Genomic DNA, 20,286 nt, shown 5'->3' with positions numbered 1-20,286 from the left:
CTTTCTAAATTTCTTGTGTGTTGATTTCTGACAGTCACTTTAAAAAAAAATATATGTTTAATTTTCTATGATTATAACATTTTTTTTTTTAGAATCATTATAATTATATCATTGAATGTGAGATTATAATATTTCCAAATTTAAGATTTTCTTGTCAACATATATTTCTTAAATTTAAAACATATCTTAAATTTGGCAACATTATAAACCCCAACATTTCTTAAATTTGGCAACATTATAATTCCACATTTAATGTTAACACAACTTAAGATATGTTTGAATTTTTTTATATTAAATTTGGCAACATTACGAATCCTCATTCAATGTTAATTAATACAACTTAAGATATGCTATTTACTACTTTTCACGGAAATCATTAGCAACATATCACTATTTGCAAAATAAGTAGCAATATACCAATTTTTTGAAACTTGAGTTCATGAAACTTGAGTTTGCTGTGTAAATCGAGTTTTAAACACTCAAGTTTCATAAAAAACCTTGTGCTGACGTGGATTTTTTTTATTGAAAAAATGTCACATGGAACTTGAGCTTAATAAACTCGAGTTCCATGCAACACAATACTCAAGCTTACCAAGCTCACCAAGCTCGAGTTCTTTGTAAACGCAAAACTCAAGCGTAATGCTCTTTTTTTTTCTTCTATGGTAATTGAGCTTACCAAGATTGAGTTCCTTGTAATATGGAACTCGAGTTTGGCAAGCTCGAGTTCCTTATATTTCTTTTCCCGATAATCAACAAATAAACATAAAAATAAAAATAAGTAATTTTTTTTCATTTGAATGCACAAACATATGTTTTTATTTACTTAAATAGAAGCATTGTAAAATATAGAAATTTTAATTTCAAAATATTAATTTTTAGGCCACTCATACCCCTTGTTCATTCATTTTTAACACACTCTTCAATTTTTAACTTCTCGGAAGTGTTATGGTCAAATTTGTTAAAATATTGGGGGTTACAATGAGAAATTAGAACAACATATAAAAGAAAAATCTCACTCCATTTTTAGCCATGGGCACACCGAAAGAAATTTAAGCTACATATTATTATTTTATCAATCCTATTCCAAATTACTGTATGGTCAAATGATTGATAGGTATTGCAGAAAGAGTGGACCATTCAAATATAAAGAAGAACTTACGTCTTACCACATCTGGATATGTAAATTCTTGACTTGCAGTATTTTTAAGAGGAATGTAAAAATTAAAAGCTGCAAGTCAATAGGAGTGTGAAAACATTTCACACTTCTCTTAGAAACACCGCAAGTCAAGAACTTACATATTCAGATGTGGTAAGACGTAAGTTCTTCTTTATACCCAAATGGTCCAATCTTTTTGCGATACTTATCAATCGTTTGACCATACAGTAATTTGGAATAGGATTGATAAAGTAATAATATGTAGGTTAAACTTCTTTCGGTGTGTCCATGGCTAAAAATAGAGTGAGATTTTTCTTTTACATGTTGTTCTAATTTTTCATTGTAACCCCCAATATTTTAACCAATTTGACCATAACGCTTCCAAGAAGTTAGAAATTGATGAGTGTGTTAAAAATGAATGAACAAGGGGTATGAGTGACCTAAAAATTAATATTTTGAAATTAAAATTTCTATATTTTACAATGCTTCTTTTTAAATAAATAAAAACATATGTTTGTGCATTCAAATGAAAAAAATTACTTATTGTTATGTTTATGTTTATTTGTTTATTATTAATATATATATATATATATATATATATATATATATATATATATATATATAAAAGGAACTTGATCTTACCAAACTCGAGTTGCATATTACAAGGAACTCTAGTCTAATAAGCTCAAGTACAATAGAAGAAAAAAAAAAGAGCATTACGCCTGAGTTTTGTATTTACGAAGATCTCAAACTTGGTAAGCTCGAGTATTGTGTTGCATGGAACTCGAGTTTACCAAGCTTGAGTTCCATGTGGCATTTTTTCAATAAAGAAATCCATGTTAGCACAAGTTTTTTTTAAAATTTATTTATTTATGAAACTCGAGTGTTTAAAACTCGATTTACATAGCAAACTTGAGTTTCATGAACTCGAGTTTAAAAAAAGTGATATATTCCTACTTATTTTGCAAACAATGGTATATATATATATAAGGAACTTAATCTTACCAAACTCGAGTTCCATATTACAAGGAACTCGAGTCTAATAAGCTCAAGTACCATAGAAGAAAAAAAAAGAGCATTATGCTTGAGTTTTGTATTTACAAAGAACTCAAGCTTGCTAAGCTCGAGTATTGTGTTGCATGGAACTCGAGTTTACCAAGCTCGAGTTCCATGTAGCATTTTTTCAATAAAGAAATCCACGTTAGCACAATTTTTTTTTTAATTTATTTATGAAACTCGAGTGTTTAAAACTCGATTTACACAGCAAACTTGAGTTTCATGAACTCGAGTTTCAAAAAAGTGGTATATTCCTACTTATTTTGCAAACAATGGTATTTTGCTAATAATTTCCGCGAAAAGTGGTAAATGGCCGATTTGACCCCATATTCAAGGAAACTTAATGTTGCCAAATTTATGATTATAACATTGAATGTGGGATTATATTTGGTCTATAAAATGATACATATGTAAAACATCAATGTACCTATCAAACATAGTGTTCAAGAATACAGTATGAGTTTTTTCAGTAGAATTGTATTGTTGTTAATATTACTTATTTTATCTATGACTAGTTTTGACACCGTTGGAGGATTTAGGGTTTTAAGGCAGAGAGTATTTGTAGAAGTCTTGAATGATTTAGGTTAGGGCTTGGATCTTACCATTCATTGCAAATCTGATGATGATGATCTTGGTGTCCAATTAATCAAGTATCCAGATGGCCTCTTTAAATTCAACTTTCGACCAAATGCTAAGGGCACTACCCTATTCTACTGTACTTTTCATTGGTCAAATGAGTTCCATTGGTTTGATATCTACGTATTTGATAGAGACCATCCTCAATACAGTAACTGCTTTTGGAAGATTAGGCCTGCTGGTCCATGTAAGTTTAATTACCTCACCGGCCAATATGATCTTTGCTTTCCATGGAACTCAAATTAACTTAGGATATACTTGGTAGACTATAATAAGTACTATATGTAATAGTTATTCCTATGGTTTAACTATTTAGTAGTTTGGTTACGTTTTTATTATAGGAAATAGTCATTCCTTATGAATAGATATTCTTTAAAATGAGGAATAAGTAAGATATTTCCTAAAATATATCTTAAGATTGATTTAAAATGTTTTCATTTCATTAGCTTCAGGGTTTATTTATTATTGTGTTGTCACCAAACAAATGAATAGTAATAAGCATTATATTACATCAATTTGTATTCTTATATTATGCAATTAATGTTACAATCTACCAAACGTGTCTTTAATGTCACTTTAACATTCGAAATCTCCCATCATATGATGCTTAGCTATTAAAAATTAATTTCCTTATTTGTTACAAAAAGCATTTTCCAAAATAATTTGCTTGTCAAATATTTTCTTGTGTTAAATAAGGACAAAGTTGAGCTACAAAGTTTGTTGTCACTAATGACTACAACTCCCACTAAAAAAAAATTAATATGGCTACATATTTTGAAAATCTAATCGTCAAATTACATGCTCTTTATGTCCTTAACGCCCATGCCAAATTTCATGCCAATTAGATTTTATTTATTATTATCAAAATTTATATTTAATAAAAAAAATATTGAGTGGAGTTGTAACTATTGGCCACAACTAAGTTTATAGCCGACCTTTTTCCGTTAAATAAAGGGTAAACATTAAATTTGTACTCTTTGATGTACTTAAAAATCTTAAAGGAAAAAGTTGCTAATCTCTATTTTCTTTTGTTAAATTAAGAGTTTATACATTATTTATCAAATTTTAATAAAAAAAAACTATTAGTTGACCATAGATGTTTTGGATCAATGGTAAAAACACAATCATCTTGGAGCAAATAATATGGATTGAAATGTTATTTCTAGTTACTTAAGTCTTATAACTCAATTAATTGGCATATCCTTGCATTTTCATGACATCTAGGATTGAAATTCCTCTCCCCCATTGTAATTATAAAATTTAAAATGAAAAATAATAATAATAAATTAATAATAAAGTTTTAATGTTGATTCACTTAGTTTGTGCCCATTTATTTGTATACAAAATGTCTTTGCATTATTTAATGGACAAAGTTTAGTTACAAACTTAATTGTAGCCTAAAACTACAAACTCACTTAAAAAATTAATATGGTTTCATATTTTGAAAATCTAACTATTGGATTGCATGTTCTTTATGTTTTCAATACACATAAAATTTTGTGTCAATCATATTTTATTTACTACTCGATCTATTAACTTATTTTTTATGCATCATTTTAGACTACAAAACTTGAGATTTTAACATTTGAATGATAACATAGCTATTGATTTTCGATCTTCTAGAAATTTTGCAAGACAAAAAAGCTAGCAATAATTGAAATTATTCTTTTGAATGTAATCCATATTTCTCTTATATTTGTGTATTGTTTAGTCATATATATTTTGTTTTGTTTCAATAATTTCTAAGCAATGAATCATCCGATTCTTTTATTATTTTGGTATTTCAGAAGTTTTAATATCTGATTTTTTGGGCTATTTTATTTTGCAGTATTTGAAACTGTTTGACAAATTTTTTATAAGTCATTGCACGTTCAAGAAATGGCTTCTTCATCAAATTGTAACACAAATTAAAGTCATACAAGAGCAAATCATGCAATGGTGTATTTTCTTAAATTTTTTATAAAATTATTTTAGTCTACCTCACAAATAGGTAGGTTCTCGTGCATAGTATGAGTTAACGACTAGTATATATATATAAAACTGAAACTCCTAAAGATCTCACAATTTTTCACGTTAGTACAATATCTAAATAAAATTATTATTTTATTTAAATAAAATTATTTTTGTTTAGTCCAAACTTAACAAAGAGTAAAACTCTATTTCTCTAACAAGTCTAACTTAAACTCAAACTCATCATTGTCATTGTTTTTAAATTTTTTTTTTAAATTTTTAAATTTAAACTTAACAAGGAGTAAAACTCTATTTCTCTAACAAGTCTAACTTAAACTCAAACTCAAACATTGATAATTTGAGTTTGTTTGGATAGAACTTATTGCTGAAAATTAAAAACTGAAAACTGAAAATACTGTAGTAAAATAATTTTTAAATGTGTGAATAGTACTACGAGACCCATTTTTAATAAAAAAAATTGCTGAAAAAGTGCGTGAACAGTGCGCGCACAGTTCGTGCATGACGTGTTTTGTCCCCCACAGCAAAAACGAAAAAAAAAAGAGAGGAAAAAAACGTAAAAAGCAAAACGCAAAACACAATAATCCAGATCCAAACGGGCAATTTATCTCCAAATTTGGGAGGTTAATCATGAACATTATTAAAGTAAAACAAACCCCATTTTTTTTTATGGCCGAGTAGAGGTATGAGCTATTCTTATGTTATTTTCTTCTCCTCTACTTTGTTAAAAAAAAAATTTATTTTATGGTTTTTCATGTATTTTTTGAGAAGTAATTTTCATACATGAATCACCGAACTCTCTTTAGCCATTTTTTACAGCTTTCAATAATTGAAATTATTCTTTTAAATGTAACTTATCTTTCTCTTATATTTCTCTATTGTTTAGTCATATATATTTTGTTTTGTCTCAATAATTTATAAGTAGTGAATCATTTGATTCTTTAATTTTTTTGGTCTTTTAGACTTCTTCATCAATTGTAACACAAATTGAAGTCATACAAGAGCAAATCATGCAATGGTGTATTTTCTTAAATTTTTATAAAATTATTTTAGTCTACCTCACAAATAAATAAGTTTCTATACATAGCACGGGTTAGCGACTAGTAAGTCTATAAATCCAAATTATAAATACAAAGTGTACATCTCCAAATCCAAACTATAAATCATAATTTCATCGGATAATTATAAGCCAAAAAATTCCAACAATAGGTAATCGGAAGTTAAAAAAGCTATCACATTATAAATGGTCTTAGAGAACTTTAGATGAAAGCAGTTTAGTGTTGAAGAGATTAAATTAATAAATAATTAGCTAAAAATCGAATAAGTAGAAAGTTAAAAATGTAATAATAAAATTAACAAAAAAAATAAATCAACTTAAAAATATTAAAACCTTATATAATAAAAAATTTATATATAGATATAATTCACAAGGCTCCAGTTATGCAAATATTATGCTCACAATATAACACAAATATACAATGACTCTGATCAAAATAAAAAGATCTACATCGTGATCAAATGACTTGTATGCAAGGTGTGATCCTGTTTTAAATAAAAGTGGTGCAAATTTACAAAGCACAAATTGTGCTCATGTTTTCCATAAAAAAACACTTATAAAAGGGAGTATTATAGCAAAAAATACTTAATCATGCTTAGGTTTTTCAATTAAATTAAAGCACGTGACAACATTTTCTATGCAATATTGATATAGTACAAAAGCTACAATAGTAGAACACATCTACTTCAAGAAAATAACCTTGAATCCACGAGAGTTTCTCGAATCTACAAAGAGAGATGATTTGGAATCTACCAGAAAATATAGAGACAAAAGTTTGAATTTTTATTAAACCGAGTTCTAAATTTGAATAAACTTTTACAAACTTGGAGGCAAATTTAAAGGCTTTGGAAAACTTGTTTGACAAGAAAATATATTCTTAAAAAAATCTTAATTGCTTCCTAGCCATAATAGGACTCTAATTTGACTTAAAACACATTAAATGCACATAAAATCAAGGACATACTAAGCCTAAGACTAAATTTCTAAAAATTATATAAAAATTTAAAAAATAATAAATAACAAAAGTATAATAGTAGATTTTGTCCAACATTAGATCCCATCACTTGGAAAAAACTCGTCCTTGAGTTGATATTCGAGATCTAAAATCTTCCATGCCAATCAAACAAATACTTTGAATACTTTATCTTCTATCTTCTTGTTGTGGACACCGCATTTTATACCCCTTACGACTTAGGCCCCCATTCCCTAATGATGTCATAATTCTAAGGATCAAGGTTGGTTTATGACTCAATTAGATTACAAATTGACTTGAGAGGTGTTAAAATAGAAAATATAACTTTTTATGGGCAAATAAATCTATTTTTGAAAAATAAAAGGTCAAGAAAACCCTGAGGCTATGTACGTAGGCCAGGACCTACGTACGCAGTTAAGGTTTTAGAAACCTAAGAAAGACAAGTTTTTTGCATTAATGTTGAGGTTTGGAAAGAATCTCACATCATCTAGGAGCCGTTCCAAAACCCTATTTTCTCACTATATAAAACCATACCCGGTACCTTTTCAAAACACACAGAAAATCTTAAAAGAAAACCTAAGATATACTAGAAATAATGAATCAAAGATGAAGTTTTTCACAAAACATCTTCAAGTCAATTTTATTATAATTGAGACATTTTCTGGTCTCGATCCTTGAATTTTGAAATTTACTAATCATTTTTATTTTGATTGTGAATAGATTTGACTGAGAGGAATGGTCAAAATTAATTTAAAAAACGTTCATTTTTGAGGTATATGTTCTAACCTCTCTTCTTCATTTCTGCCACTTTAATATTGTTTTTAGTTTGTTTATTTGCTTCCTTTATATTATAACATGTTTGCTTTGTTTGTTTTTATGTTTCTTTTATGTTTCAATGCATGTTTGGTTGTTAGATTTAAGTTTTTTTCATTTTTCTGCATTTTTGTTTTCGAGTTAGGGTTTGGGTTTGGGTGTGTTTGCGTGCCCGTGCCCATGCCTCTGCATGCGTATGTAGACTCGAAGTATTTGTATGCATACAATTGACATGAGTATGCATGCCTATGTATGCGTATGCATGCCTATGTATGCGTATGCATGCCTATATATGTGCACGCATACTTGTGCTTCTGTTTCTTTATTTCTTTCACCCATTATGCCTCTATTTTGACTTCCTTGTATGTTTTTGAGTCCTTGTTTTTCTGTTTAATTGCTTGTTTGCCTTTAACATGCTAGATTGGGGTTTCTTTTCCTTTTCTTGCTTTAATACCATGAACACGTATTCACATGTTCATGCATTAATGCCATAGGTGTGAGATATAGTAAGGTGAGTAAAGTAAGTCATGCATTTATTTGTTATAAGAGCTTTATCTTCCTTAGTTGAACATGTATATGCAAGTCTATATGCCATGCTTTGAATGATTATATGATTTATTTGACGTCTACCTTGATTTGATATATACATGCTTCTACCTTGGATGTAATGGATGCCATATATGATAGATGAATGCTAGGGTTTGTGATGTGATGAGAAGCATGATAGATGAATGCTAGGATTTGTGATGTGATATGAAGCATGATAGATGTATGTTAGGTTTGGGATGAAATTACTTGTTGTATGCTTAGATGTATGCTTAGATGTATGCTAGTGTGTGTTCGTGTTTAGATGCAATGTTGAATATGTCTTTAATAGGATTAAGACTTAAGACACAATGAGTGGAAGCCAGCCCACGAATCGAGTGGTTTTGGGTGTCTAACACCTTTCCAAGACCGTACCTAAACTCTGAACCCATACTCTAGTAGTAAGACTAGTCCTTCCACATAAGGGCACTATATACATGGTTCCTAGACAATAAAACTAGGTGGCGACTCAATCTGTTTTTCTTTGCCCTAGTCCACTCGGCTGAGGTGTACTCCTAAAGGCATGACCGCACATTGCGCCCACACTTGCCAAACTTGAAAGTCATCAACTGAGCAACTTGAGATTCTTTCTTCTTGGTTTTCATGCAATTGGCAAAATTCACCAAATAAGAGTCAGTGATTGAATCAAAACTTTCGTTTGGTGCCTCCCACCAAAATAATTGGAGTTTGAGACTTGCACTCATTTGATTTGATTTCACCGAGATCATTGAAATTTTTGTCTTCAATTTCTTCCTTCCTAGTCTCTACCGTCTTGACTTCAATATCTTTCTCTATAATAGGATTTTCATTAATCTCCTCCACAATTTCAATTTCAAGATCTTCTTTTATAATGAGGTTTTCATTAATTTCCCTAGAAAACCTTATATTTTCTTCAACATGTAATTCCTCCCTTAATGTGGAATATAGGGCTCTTCAAAATAATTTACCAAATATGAACTTTTTGGCTAGTAATTTGGTTTTGTACATGACAATATTTCATCATAATTCCAAGGATAAAATTTAATAGAAATCATCTTTTTCATCCTTGGCCATGAATGAATTGTGTCTTTAACTTGTTGAATTCTATCAGACTATATGTATTCCCACCAACTTAAGGCATATCCACTAAGTTTATACAAAGTAAGTGTAACTTTTCTCTCATCAGAGTATTCATACAGTCAAATAAATCTTCTAGTTTAAGTCACCAATCAAATTTTATTTATTTATTTATTATAAAAACAACCATTAAAGGTTGCTATTCTTTTATAAGGCCTATTAAAATCCTGTTTACCAATAGGTTGCCCGAGAGTAATGTTTCCGTGATTATTATATTTATCCATATTGTTTCCATGCTCTAAAGACACTATTCTAACAAAGATATTTGTGAGTGCTTGTTGTATGCATCATAATTCTTGCTGGCTGTCATGTTGATATTTGATGATTTTTGTCATTGGAATTGTTATCGTTTCGTACTAGCCACAAGACCAGAATAAGTCAAAGTTTTGATATCAACTGATACGGTACAAAAGCCACAAGAAGCAGAATACATCTACTTTAAAAAAATCCACGGGGGTTCCTTGTAGATAGCTTGAAATTCACTAGAAAAATATGAAGCAAAAGTATAAATTTGTATTAAACTAAATTATGAATATGAAAAAATGTTTATAAACTTTGCTGATAAGAAAGTATATTCTAAAATAAATCCACATTGATGCCCTACCATAATAGGACTTTAATTTGACTAAAAAAAAAATTGTTCTTTTGATAAGAAAGACCTTTTTTTTTGGGTGAAAAACGGAAACTTCATTAAACATTAAACGGCCAGAATGGCTAAAGAAGCAAAGTTAGCTGCTATGAGTCTGCTATAGTACAATCCATACATATCTGAGTTTACAAAAGTGTTAACATCCTCCGATAGAGGGTAATAAAAAATAGCAAAATCCTCAAGTTGTGATACACCCCTTCTGGCCAAGGCATCAACACAAAAGTTTGCTTCTCTAAAAGCATGTCTCACCCTGCTTTGAGGGAAATTCCTTAAAAAATATAAAATGCACCTAAAAGCAAGAAAATACTAAACCTAAACCTAAAATTTAGAAAAGTAAATAAAAAAATAAAAAATTAGTAAATAACAAAAGTCTAATAGTAGATTTTGTCGTACAATTAAATATAAAATGTATTATTATTCTTTTTGAGTGGTTGCAGGACAACAAATTTTTTTTTTTTTTGCCATGACTTTGATGTAGCAAACTATGAGCAGTTGCCTATCTCTTTTATATGAGTCCAACATTTTATCTTTATCACTCATAATTTATCACATTAAAGTTATGGCAAAAAAAGATGCTATGTCTATAATATTTTCACAACAAAATACATGTGACCAGTTGTTAATGGCTATGGTTGGCAAAAAGTAATTTAAGTTGTAGATTCAAATTAAAACCGGTAACAACTTACCACTTATAATTTATTGTGAAAGTGTTGTAAATATATTGTGAACTTAACACTTCTCAAAAAAAAATTGTGGTCATAAATTTTCTCATTAAATTATTGAGAGGTGCTACGTCCACAACATTTTTACAACATTTTTACAACAAATCATAGGTGGTTAGTTGTTATTAGTTCAAATTTGAACCTAACACTAAGATTACTTTTTTGCCCCAACAATAACAACCAGTAACATCCTGCCACTTAGGATTTGTTGTAAAAATGTTGTAAAAATGTTGTGGATATATCATTTCTCTAAATTATTAGTCATATGCTTGCATTTAATGGGATAACATAGGATACAACACCTAAGATTTCTAATAATATTCTGTAAAAAAAATTTAAAAAAAGATTTCTTATAACAAAATTTTGTCCATAATTTAATGTTTACGTGACAACGCACAACATGCTTCCGTATAATATTAAGAGTTTTTTTTTTTTTTTTAGGTAGTATTAACCATTAAGAGCTCATGTGAATATCGAGAAGACCAAACTCGTCACAGTTGTTGCTCTATAAGTAAGAGCCTTCAAATAAATGCATGAAACATGAAATGCCATTAATTCAAAATCTTAGGCAAGCCCATATGACCGCATTAACAATTATTAAAAAAAAAAAAAAAAAAAAAAAACCCTTGAGCATTGCAAATTGCAAAACAGATTTTGATTTTATGCAAGCCATTAATCCTTCATTAAACCCAAAATAATAAATACTCCTCCTACATTAAGATCAAAAATCCCAAGACAAAACCCAAACCAATTATGCTTTTTGAGAGTCAAAACCCAAACCAATTAAATTCACACACGACTCTAAAAGAACAAAAAAAAAAGGTTAAACTCACACAAGCACAGGTTAAGACGTTCCGCTATGTTTCCTTTTTTCATCCAATCAAAACCCACAATTTAGTCACCAAATTGTAACCAAACTCTAACAAATATTCTCATGTTATGTTAGCTCACAAAATCTCACACACCCATTCTCTCTCTGTCTTGTCTATATCACAAACTGAACGCAGACTACATTATAAGCTAAATCCACACACACACTGTCCCTCTCTCTCTCTCTTTTTCTGTGTGTAGAATCAAAAATGGCAGCAGTGCCTGCAGTTGCAGTGAATGGAGTGAAGGTGGGTTCAGCTTCACAGGCATACCTGGAGAGCAAGGCAGTGAAGGACACAAAGTCTTTGATCTCAGACCTTTGCCGCCAGTTCTACAATCTTGGTTGGGTGTCTGGGACAGGTGGTAGCATCACCATCAAGGTCCACGATGACTCCATCCCTAAGCCTCACCAACTCATCGTCATGTCCCCCTCTGGTGTGTTGCTCTTCCTCAATCTTTGTTACCACTGCTTTTTTTTCTTTTTTTTTTTTCTGGGTAATCTTCATTCTTTGCTCGCCAACTTGTGTTCCAATTTTCGTTTGATTTTCTGGGATTGTGTTGTTCGAGCTAATTGCACACTTGGGTTCTTCTGGATTGTTCATGCTCATCTGGGAATAGTGTGTAATTCAAGTTTTCTGCTTGTGTTCCAATTTTTGATTGGTTTTCTAGGATTGTGTTGTTCAAGCTAATTGCACACTTGGGGTTCTTCTAAATCATTTTGGTCTCTGGGTGTAGACTATCCATGCTCATCCGGTAATGATGTGTAATTCAAGTTTTAAACTTGTTGTTTTGTTTGTTCTTTTGGTTGTTTCATTTCTGGGTCTTGGTAATTTATGTTTAGTCTGGGCATTTGTTTTTCAAGCCCAAATGTGTATTTATTTGTGCTCTTCTATGCTGTTTGATTTCTGGGTATTTGTTATTTGTGCTCAGTTTTGTTTTGTGCATCCTTCCATGCTGGTTCATTCCTTGGCCAATTATCTATGTTGTGGATTCCTCTGTTATTTGAGCACTGGAGATATGAATTGAGGTTAATTGTGTGTGCTGTGTATTCTCATGAGTATTTTAATATTTGAGTATTGATCATATGAGCTCAATAATCTGGGCGTTTTTTACTTATCAATATAAATAAATAAGTAATTTGGGTGTTTTGTAATGTCTGTAGGTGTTCAGAAGGAGAGAATGGTGCCAGAGGATATGTATGTGTTATCTCCAGAAGGGTCTTTCTTGTGGGAGCCCTCTCCTAAACCATATCCACATAAGCCTCCTAAATGCTCTGATTGTGGTCCTCTTTTCTTGAAGGTATCAATAATCTGTGCTTCTTGAATAATTAATATCAGCTAACTGTGAGATTCTTTTTGTCTGGATATTGCTTGATCAATCCAGAGATCAAGCTACTCTGAATTCTATATGAATCCAGATTGGGTTATGTGTTGTGCAGTTTTCTGTATTAAAGTTGAGCTCATGTATATTTGTAGACGTATTTATGATAAGAACAGGAGCTTGAAACAAAAAAGTAAAAGTGACTGAGATTTGAGGGAAAAACTTTTGTTTAACATTTTCAGATGAGATTTTTTCCATTACTATATTCTGTTTTTGTTTGAGGTACGAACGTTGTTGATGCAAATGAAGCATGTTGCTTTTGAATCTCAACTTCAACAGCTTTTATTGCGGATATTTGGCATTTTTAGTTGACCTTGTTTGTTGCATGATCCTGGAGTTGTAAAGTGTTTTCTGGAGACTGGTCCTTGACAATCCTGTAATAAGAAGTTTTCATCAACTTTAGTTGTGCATGTGAAAGCATGTTGCATCAATTATAGAGGCCTCACCTAACTGTTGACTCATGCTGTAGTCTATGTCTCTCTTCTTTCAAATACTCTTGGGAATGAAGATATGGTTATGAATTTTAATTGGAATGATCATTAATCATTAGATCTTTGTTGGGCGACTTCTGTTTTATTTTATTTTTATTTTTAAATTTCTTGATCTTGTGTTTTTCATTAATAAAGTCACAATTGATGCCTAGCTGACCCTTTTTTTCTCAGGCATATGACATGTGTAATGCTGGGGCTGTTATCCACAGTCATGGAATCGAATCTTGTCTTGTAACAATGCTAAATCCATTATCAAAAGAATTTCGAGTAAGTTTTTTATTTTTGGTGTGTTTAAGCAGTAATAAATTTTATCTATTCGCTAATGTTTTAAAGTGGTTAGCCTTTCTACAACTAGCTTTACCCATGGCTTTTTCCCACTTTATTTCTTTCTTTGACTTGGTCATGCTTGTTGGCAAATTTGCAGATCACTCACATGGAAATGATAAAGGGAATCAAAGGGCATGGTTATTATGATGAACTTGTGGTCCCCATAATAGAGAACACTGCTTATGAATTTGAGCTGACTGAATCTCTTGCTAAAGCTGTATGTTTTGTTATACATTTCACTCTGCATGATGATTCAATTGCCTTAAAATATCAATTTGTGGATGGTACATTGTGCTTTTATTTTCCTGGTGCTTTTTGAGAAACAAAAAAAGATTAATATTACTACGGAGTACAACCTTATAATACAAGCATGTAAGTACATAGGTTCATATATTAGAAAACTATGTACATATTTTCCTCTATAACTAAATTTCATTATCTTTCTTGATGGATGCTTACTCTGGCAACCTTCTGAACTGTTATGATGGAAATTTCTCTATAATGCTTTAGAATAATTAAAATTGCCTTCACATACTGTAGATTGAAGCCTACCCAAAAACAACAGCTGTTCTTGTTCGTAACCATGGCATATATATATGGGGAGACTCTTGGATCAGCGCAAAAACTCAGGTTTGTGTTACCTATGTAAGATGTGAATCAAATTGGTTCATTGCATCTTTTAAATATACATCGTTGGTGACAAATCATGGCATTTTCATGGGTGCTTTTGGAAACTAGTATGATCCCCAACTCTACTGGCATCTTTCTATTAAATGTTAGCATTTTGCTTCCTGAACCATATAGACTTTGCTTTTGAGTCATGGAGTAGCAGTGAGTTGTTCAGTCATTTGACTGATACAAGAATTATTATTGTCTTAAAGTACCTTATATGTGTTGATCCATTCATTTGGGATTTTTGTAATCTTGGCATTGTTATTGCTTCTTGTTGAAAGTTGTTGGCTTGTTGCTCTTTGTGCTTTGAGTTTCTGCCTTCATGTTTCCTGCAATTCTTTTTTAGCATATGTATAGCCTTTGTTCTTACTATAGCTCTGTCAACTCTTTCAACCTATACAATTTGTGAAGTTACCTATGAAAGTAAAAATTTTTGTCTGGACAACAACTTTGGGGAAAATTCTCATTGCAGTTATTCTTATAAAATAGTAGATTACTATTGTGGATTGGTTTTGGAAATGCTCATTGGATATAAGGTGTTTAGGACACTTTCGTGTGTGTCTTCTCCTGCCCCAAGGCAAAGAGTTTTTCTTTATGTTTAGGCCACCTTAACTTCTTGGAGTCTTGGGATTATGACGCTAAGGGAGGTTTAAGTTGAAAGACACTTTCCTTTATGCATGATAAAATGTCAATTAAACTGGATGTGGGTATTACAACTTAGTGGGTGATTGTTGTATATAAGTATACACAAGTGTATGTTCCAATATATAGATGATCTTAAATTGGAGGAAAGTAATTAAGAAAAAAGAAATTAGAAAAAAAAGTTTTAGGCCAACTCAAGCAAGGCCATAGAGTAATGTAAGTGTGATCGGGAAACTGAGTACACAGATCGGCAAACAGAATAGTGCTATCAGGACTTCAGTGAGCCTGCTTGAGTGAGGAATAGGTGAAGGTACAGTTGGGTAAGAGCAAGCTTGGGCAAGGGCTTGCTTGATGGTCACTTAAAGTCCACTTAAGCAAAAACATGAAGCTTGCTTGAGTGAGGTCAGTCTTGCTTAAGCGAGAAATTATAGAATGTCCTGTTTCTGCAGGAAAATGAGGGTAATGAGACTTTGTCAGTGTTTAACAACCAGTAACAGACAAGACACATTTTGGAGGGCTTGTATCAACCAAAGTGACTATTCATTAGTTCCTTTTCAAAGGCAACCCTATATTGTTTTTTATATGGTTTCATATTCAGTTTTTTATTTTATTTTTTAATAGATTTTTACTCCATTAGAGAAAAAGTCACGTAATTCTCCAAATTTTTTATTTGAAGAATTCTGGCTTAGTTGTATCATGGAAACAAATTTGTTTGCGACCCATTAGCAAACTCTTTGAGCAGGGGTGATTTTTTTCTTAAAGACAGTGGTTCATTTGTGCCTCTAAGCCATACAATTTTTCTTTTGTTCTTTAGTGCCTTTTCAAGGGCAACCCTACATTTTTTTAATATGATTTCCATATTCAATTTTTTTTTAAATGATTGATACACCATTAGAGAAAAATTCTCATAATTCTCCAAGTTTTTTACTTGAAGAATTCTGGCTTAGTTGTATCCTAGAGACAAATTTGTCTACGACCCATTAGCGAACTGTTTTAGTGGGGGTGATTTTTTTTTTCTTAAAGACAGTCTCTCTAAGCCATACAATTTTTTTTGTTCTTTTCATTGTTTTTATCCCATAATCCCCAACAAAACCAGTATGTATGTGTATAACCACATAAACCCAGCTGTATGTGTATCAATGCCTAAGAACTATTTGCTCCACGTCATCTTTTTTCTATATGGTTGACTCCCTGTAATGTAACGACTTTCCTATAAGAAAGATGGAGCAATTTATGGATCCCAGAGATTATTTTATTACTTACTCTTCAATTGGTGTCTTTCCTCTCAGGCTGAATGTTATCACTATCTTTTTGATGCTGCCATCAAGCTTCACCAACTGGGTCTGGACTGCTCTACTCCAAACCATGGCCCCATCCGAAATGTTAAAGGAGTTTTGGGCTGTGGTGGTCATATGAGCACATCTGTGAAGGCAGGGGCAGATTCAAATCATGAAATTGAGCCATTGAGAGTAAGTTTATGAAAATGTTCTCCCTTTTATTGAAAAATCTTGGGATTCTAGACCCATTATTGATATTATTTACCATTAGGTTTCTGTTCGACTTTTTAAAGTTGTTATGCTTTATAGAATCAAAATGATTCTTTTATTTGGGTTGCAGCGTTGCATTGTTCTTGACATTGAAGGGACTACTACTCCCATCTCATTTGTTACTGAGGTTCTCTTTCCATATGCACGTGGGAATGTAGGGAAGCATCTATCTGCAACATATGACACTGCAGAAACTCAAGATGATATTAAGTTGTTGCGCTCCCAAGTAAGAATTTTGTTCAGGCGTTTTGATTTGATAATGGTGCTTGGTGGAATATTATGCCCATTTGTGTGAGGTTTAGATATTTTACTGGGGGTACTAGTGACATCAAAATATTGAGTGCTTGATTAATAAGTATATTACAATATATGTGGTTGATAAAAAGCATTAAAAAAAAGAAAAGGATTCTGACCTTTTGTAATATCACTCATCTTTATTATCCTTGCTACTGTCAAAAGATGGTCAGAGTTTATTTAACTTAAAATTTTTTCTTGTATCTTCTTCAGGGGCAGCGATGTCAATTAGGACCATTAGGCAGGGATTAGGCCTGCCCTAGCCCATGTGGGGGGAGGATTCCTCAAAAACTGGTGACAGGGGGATTGATTTCATCCCTTGTGACCCCCCCGGGGGGGGGGGGGGGTATGGTGGGTAGTGATAGGGAGAGGTCTCGGACGTTGCATATTCTATATTTATTATAAAAGTAACTTATAAAAAAAATATTATTATAAAAGTACTTGTATATAGTTTAAATTATACAAAAATAACTCCTTTGACATTAATAGTCTTTAAATTGTCGTTAAAAATAATTTGTAATTGTCTTATGTTATGTTCATACTTTTTACAATGGACATAAATAATATGTATTGGGCTAGAATCCAAATTATACCCTCTTAAGTTTTAATCAATTATCATTTTTATCCCTAATTTTGTTTTTGGTTGTCATGTAAAGTTCACATTTGTTGTAATTTCATTTCAGCCCATATCTTGCAGTTAAAGAAGTCTGAATTGACTGCTCGAAAATTTATTTCTGAACCATAAAATTATTCTTTATTCTTAATGCAGGTTCAAGATGATCTGAAACAAGGTGTTGTGGGTGCCGTGCCCATTCCCTCTGATGATGCAGGGAAAGAGGATGTGATTGCTGCTTTGGTTGCTAATGTGGAAGCAATGATAAGAGCTGATAGGAAGATCACTGCCTTGAAACAATTACAAGTAAGCAAAACTGGATTGAATATATATGATTTCTTATGGATCCTATCTTTTGGTTGTAGCTGACTTGTGTCTATGCAGGGTCATATATGGCAAACTGGATATGAGAATAATGAATTGGAGGGAGTAGTTTTTGAGGATGTACCAGAAGCTTTGGAGAAGTGGCATGCTTTAGGCACAAAGGTCTTTTACATCCCTCCTCTCCCCTTTCCATCTCTTCTTCCCTTTCATGTCTTTGAATTTAGGATTTCTGTTTTTTTGTCATCTCAAATTCTGTGTGTGCGCTTCAGTGTTTTCTTTGTAGCAATTGTACGGAATCTTGTCATATGCATGTCTGCTTGAATTCCCACTAGTACACACGCACTTGTGATACAAACATGTGAGAGAGAACCCATAAATGCAAGTTGTCTAGCTTTTTATGGAGTATATAATTTGACTTCCATTGTTTTATAAATATGACCACTCAACTGGATGTCTGTGAAAACTAAGAACACTTTGAAAAGGAATGACTGCAGCTATTCCAATTATCCCATTTTTGGTGTGATTAGTTCTCCTTGGAGAGGGAAAGGCATTTTTAGAAGCCACGCAGAGATATGTCTTATGCCTTGACTCTGAAATCTGAATACAAATTCAAAGCGCATTCCCCAGTCAAAATTATCACTCCTTTTCTTTTAGTTAGCCCCTTTTTTGTCGGATCTAATACTTTGTCTTCATTGATTAAATGTTAATACTTAATAGCCTTTACTTACCACCCCCCACCCCTCACCCCCCCCAAAAAAGAAAAAGGAAGAGATGCTACTTTTATGTGAATGAGTGTCTTCATAGGCTCAAACTCTAGACTACCTGTAGAAAAATGGTCTTCATTGCACAACAATTAATTGGTGTTGAAGCAATTATCATTTTCCTTGGAAGACACCACTATTTCAGTAATAATTAGATGTAATACCTTCATATATTTGGTGTTAAGAAATACATTTTCTTAGAAAGTTTATTTTGTTCTATCTTGTGCAACAGGTGTATATATACTCTAGTGGTAGCAGGTTGGCACAAAGACTTATATTTGGAAATACAAACTATGGGGATCTAAGAAAATATCTGTCTGGATTTTTTGACACCACAGTGGGGTAAGTTGTATAAGTTCCATAATGCTTCTCTGCTTTTAGTACTCACAAGGGTACCTAGTTTGACTCCTCTCTATCTCTCACAGGAATAAAAGAGAAGTGCGGAGCTATGTTGAAATCTCAGAATCTCTTGGAGTTGATAAGCCATCAGAAATTTTATTTGTGACAGATGTTTATCAAGAAGCTGTAGCTGCAAAGGCAGCAGGTAATTTGTGTTCATATTCTTATTGGGATTCTGGACATCCTGTTGGAATTGGAGAACCTGTCAAATAGATTGGTTCTATTTGTGTCTTCATAACTTATGTAGGACTGATTGAACTTTATCATAGCTAGCAAATTTAGTACACAATTGACAGTTCTTATTATTATTATTATTATTAAATTGTATTTAACACTAATCCATGTTATAGGTTTGGAGGTGATTATTTCTATCCGGCCGGGAAATGCACCCCTTCCAGACAATCATGGGTTCAAGACAATCAAATCATTCTCGGAAATCTGAAGGCAGAGATGTTCTTCTGTAATAATATGAAATGTGACAATTACCATGAATAAATATATAATTTACAAACTTTCTTGTTTTGAAAACAATGTGGTTTGTGCTCTGCTTCTGTCCTCTCTTGATCTGTGCTAATTAATGCTTTGCCTGAAATTCTTTTAAATCAAGATTTTTGCATACTTTCCTAAATCACTTGCACATGCTCTTCCGAAAAGTCAGGGCTCAAATTGCTAATGTGCTTGTGTGTGAAAATATGAATAATTTTAGTACTACAAACTTTTACACACTTTGTCACAATTATTCTCCGTGGTAGATTACGAGTGATAAAGAAAAAAATGGTAAGTTCATGCGATAGTGATTGAAACGCAATCATAGTTTGTAACATAGGACAGTTGTGGTAAAATGCGGTGTGAAAGTGACACTAGATGACACTAGAATTATTCTGGAAATATTGCGGTTTGGGACATCTTACGACTTTATTATTCTCTAGCCATTGATAAATTGTACCCCTATAAAGTAATGAAAGATAATCCCCTTGATCAATAATCTATCTTCCTTTAAAGAAATCAAAATATCAAAACACACTTGTAGAGGGGGGAATTTAGAACCAAACACAGATCGTATCGTAATCTTATTGTGATTGATCAAAGACCATTGAAATATTTGAACTCATCATGGATTGTCATCTTAAACCATTAGGTACATCTAGAATGTTTAAAGGACTAGTTTAGAATGTTTAAATGACTCTTTTAAAAAGAAACCTTTCAAACTCTTATAATATCTTTTTATTCAACGT

At 31.9% G+C, this 20,286-nt stretch overlaps 1 protein-coding gene across 1 annotated transcript; it reads left to right on the top strand.

Moving 5' to 3' along the window:
• The first annotated feature begins 11,475 nt into the window (after positions 1–11,475).
• On the top strand, positions 11,476–19,579 carry LOC142640365 (putative bifunctional methylthioribulose-1-phosphate dehydratase/enolase-phosphatase E1). The gene is made up of 12 exons (XM_075814425.1): positions 11,476–12,036; positions 12,764–12,900; positions 13,644–13,739; positions 13,897–14,016; positions 14,340–14,429; positions 16,403–16,582; positions 16,731–16,886; positions 17,724–17,873; positions 17,952–18,053; positions 18,885–18,994; positions 19,078–19,196; positions 19,402–19,579. Exons 1-12 carry the CDS (start codon positions 11,811–11,813, stop codon positions 19,491–19,493), a joined length of 1,578 nt encoding a protein of 525 aa, XP_075670540.1. The 5' UTR covers positions 11,476–11,810; the 3' UTR covers positions 19,494–19,579.
• The last annotated feature ends 707 nt before the right edge of the window (positions 19,580–20,286 follow it).

This window comes from Castanea sativa, chromosome 6 (assembly GCF_040712315.1).
Source record: "Castanea sativa cultivar Marrone di Chiusa Pesio chromosome 6, ASM4071231v1".
Lineage (NCBI taxonomy): Eukaryota > Viridiplantae > Streptophyta > Magnoliopsida > Fagales > Fagaceae > Castanea > Castanea sativa.
The sequence above is the reverse complement of the archived record's forward strand: the minus strand, read 5'-3'. Positions and strand labels throughout refer to the sequence as shown.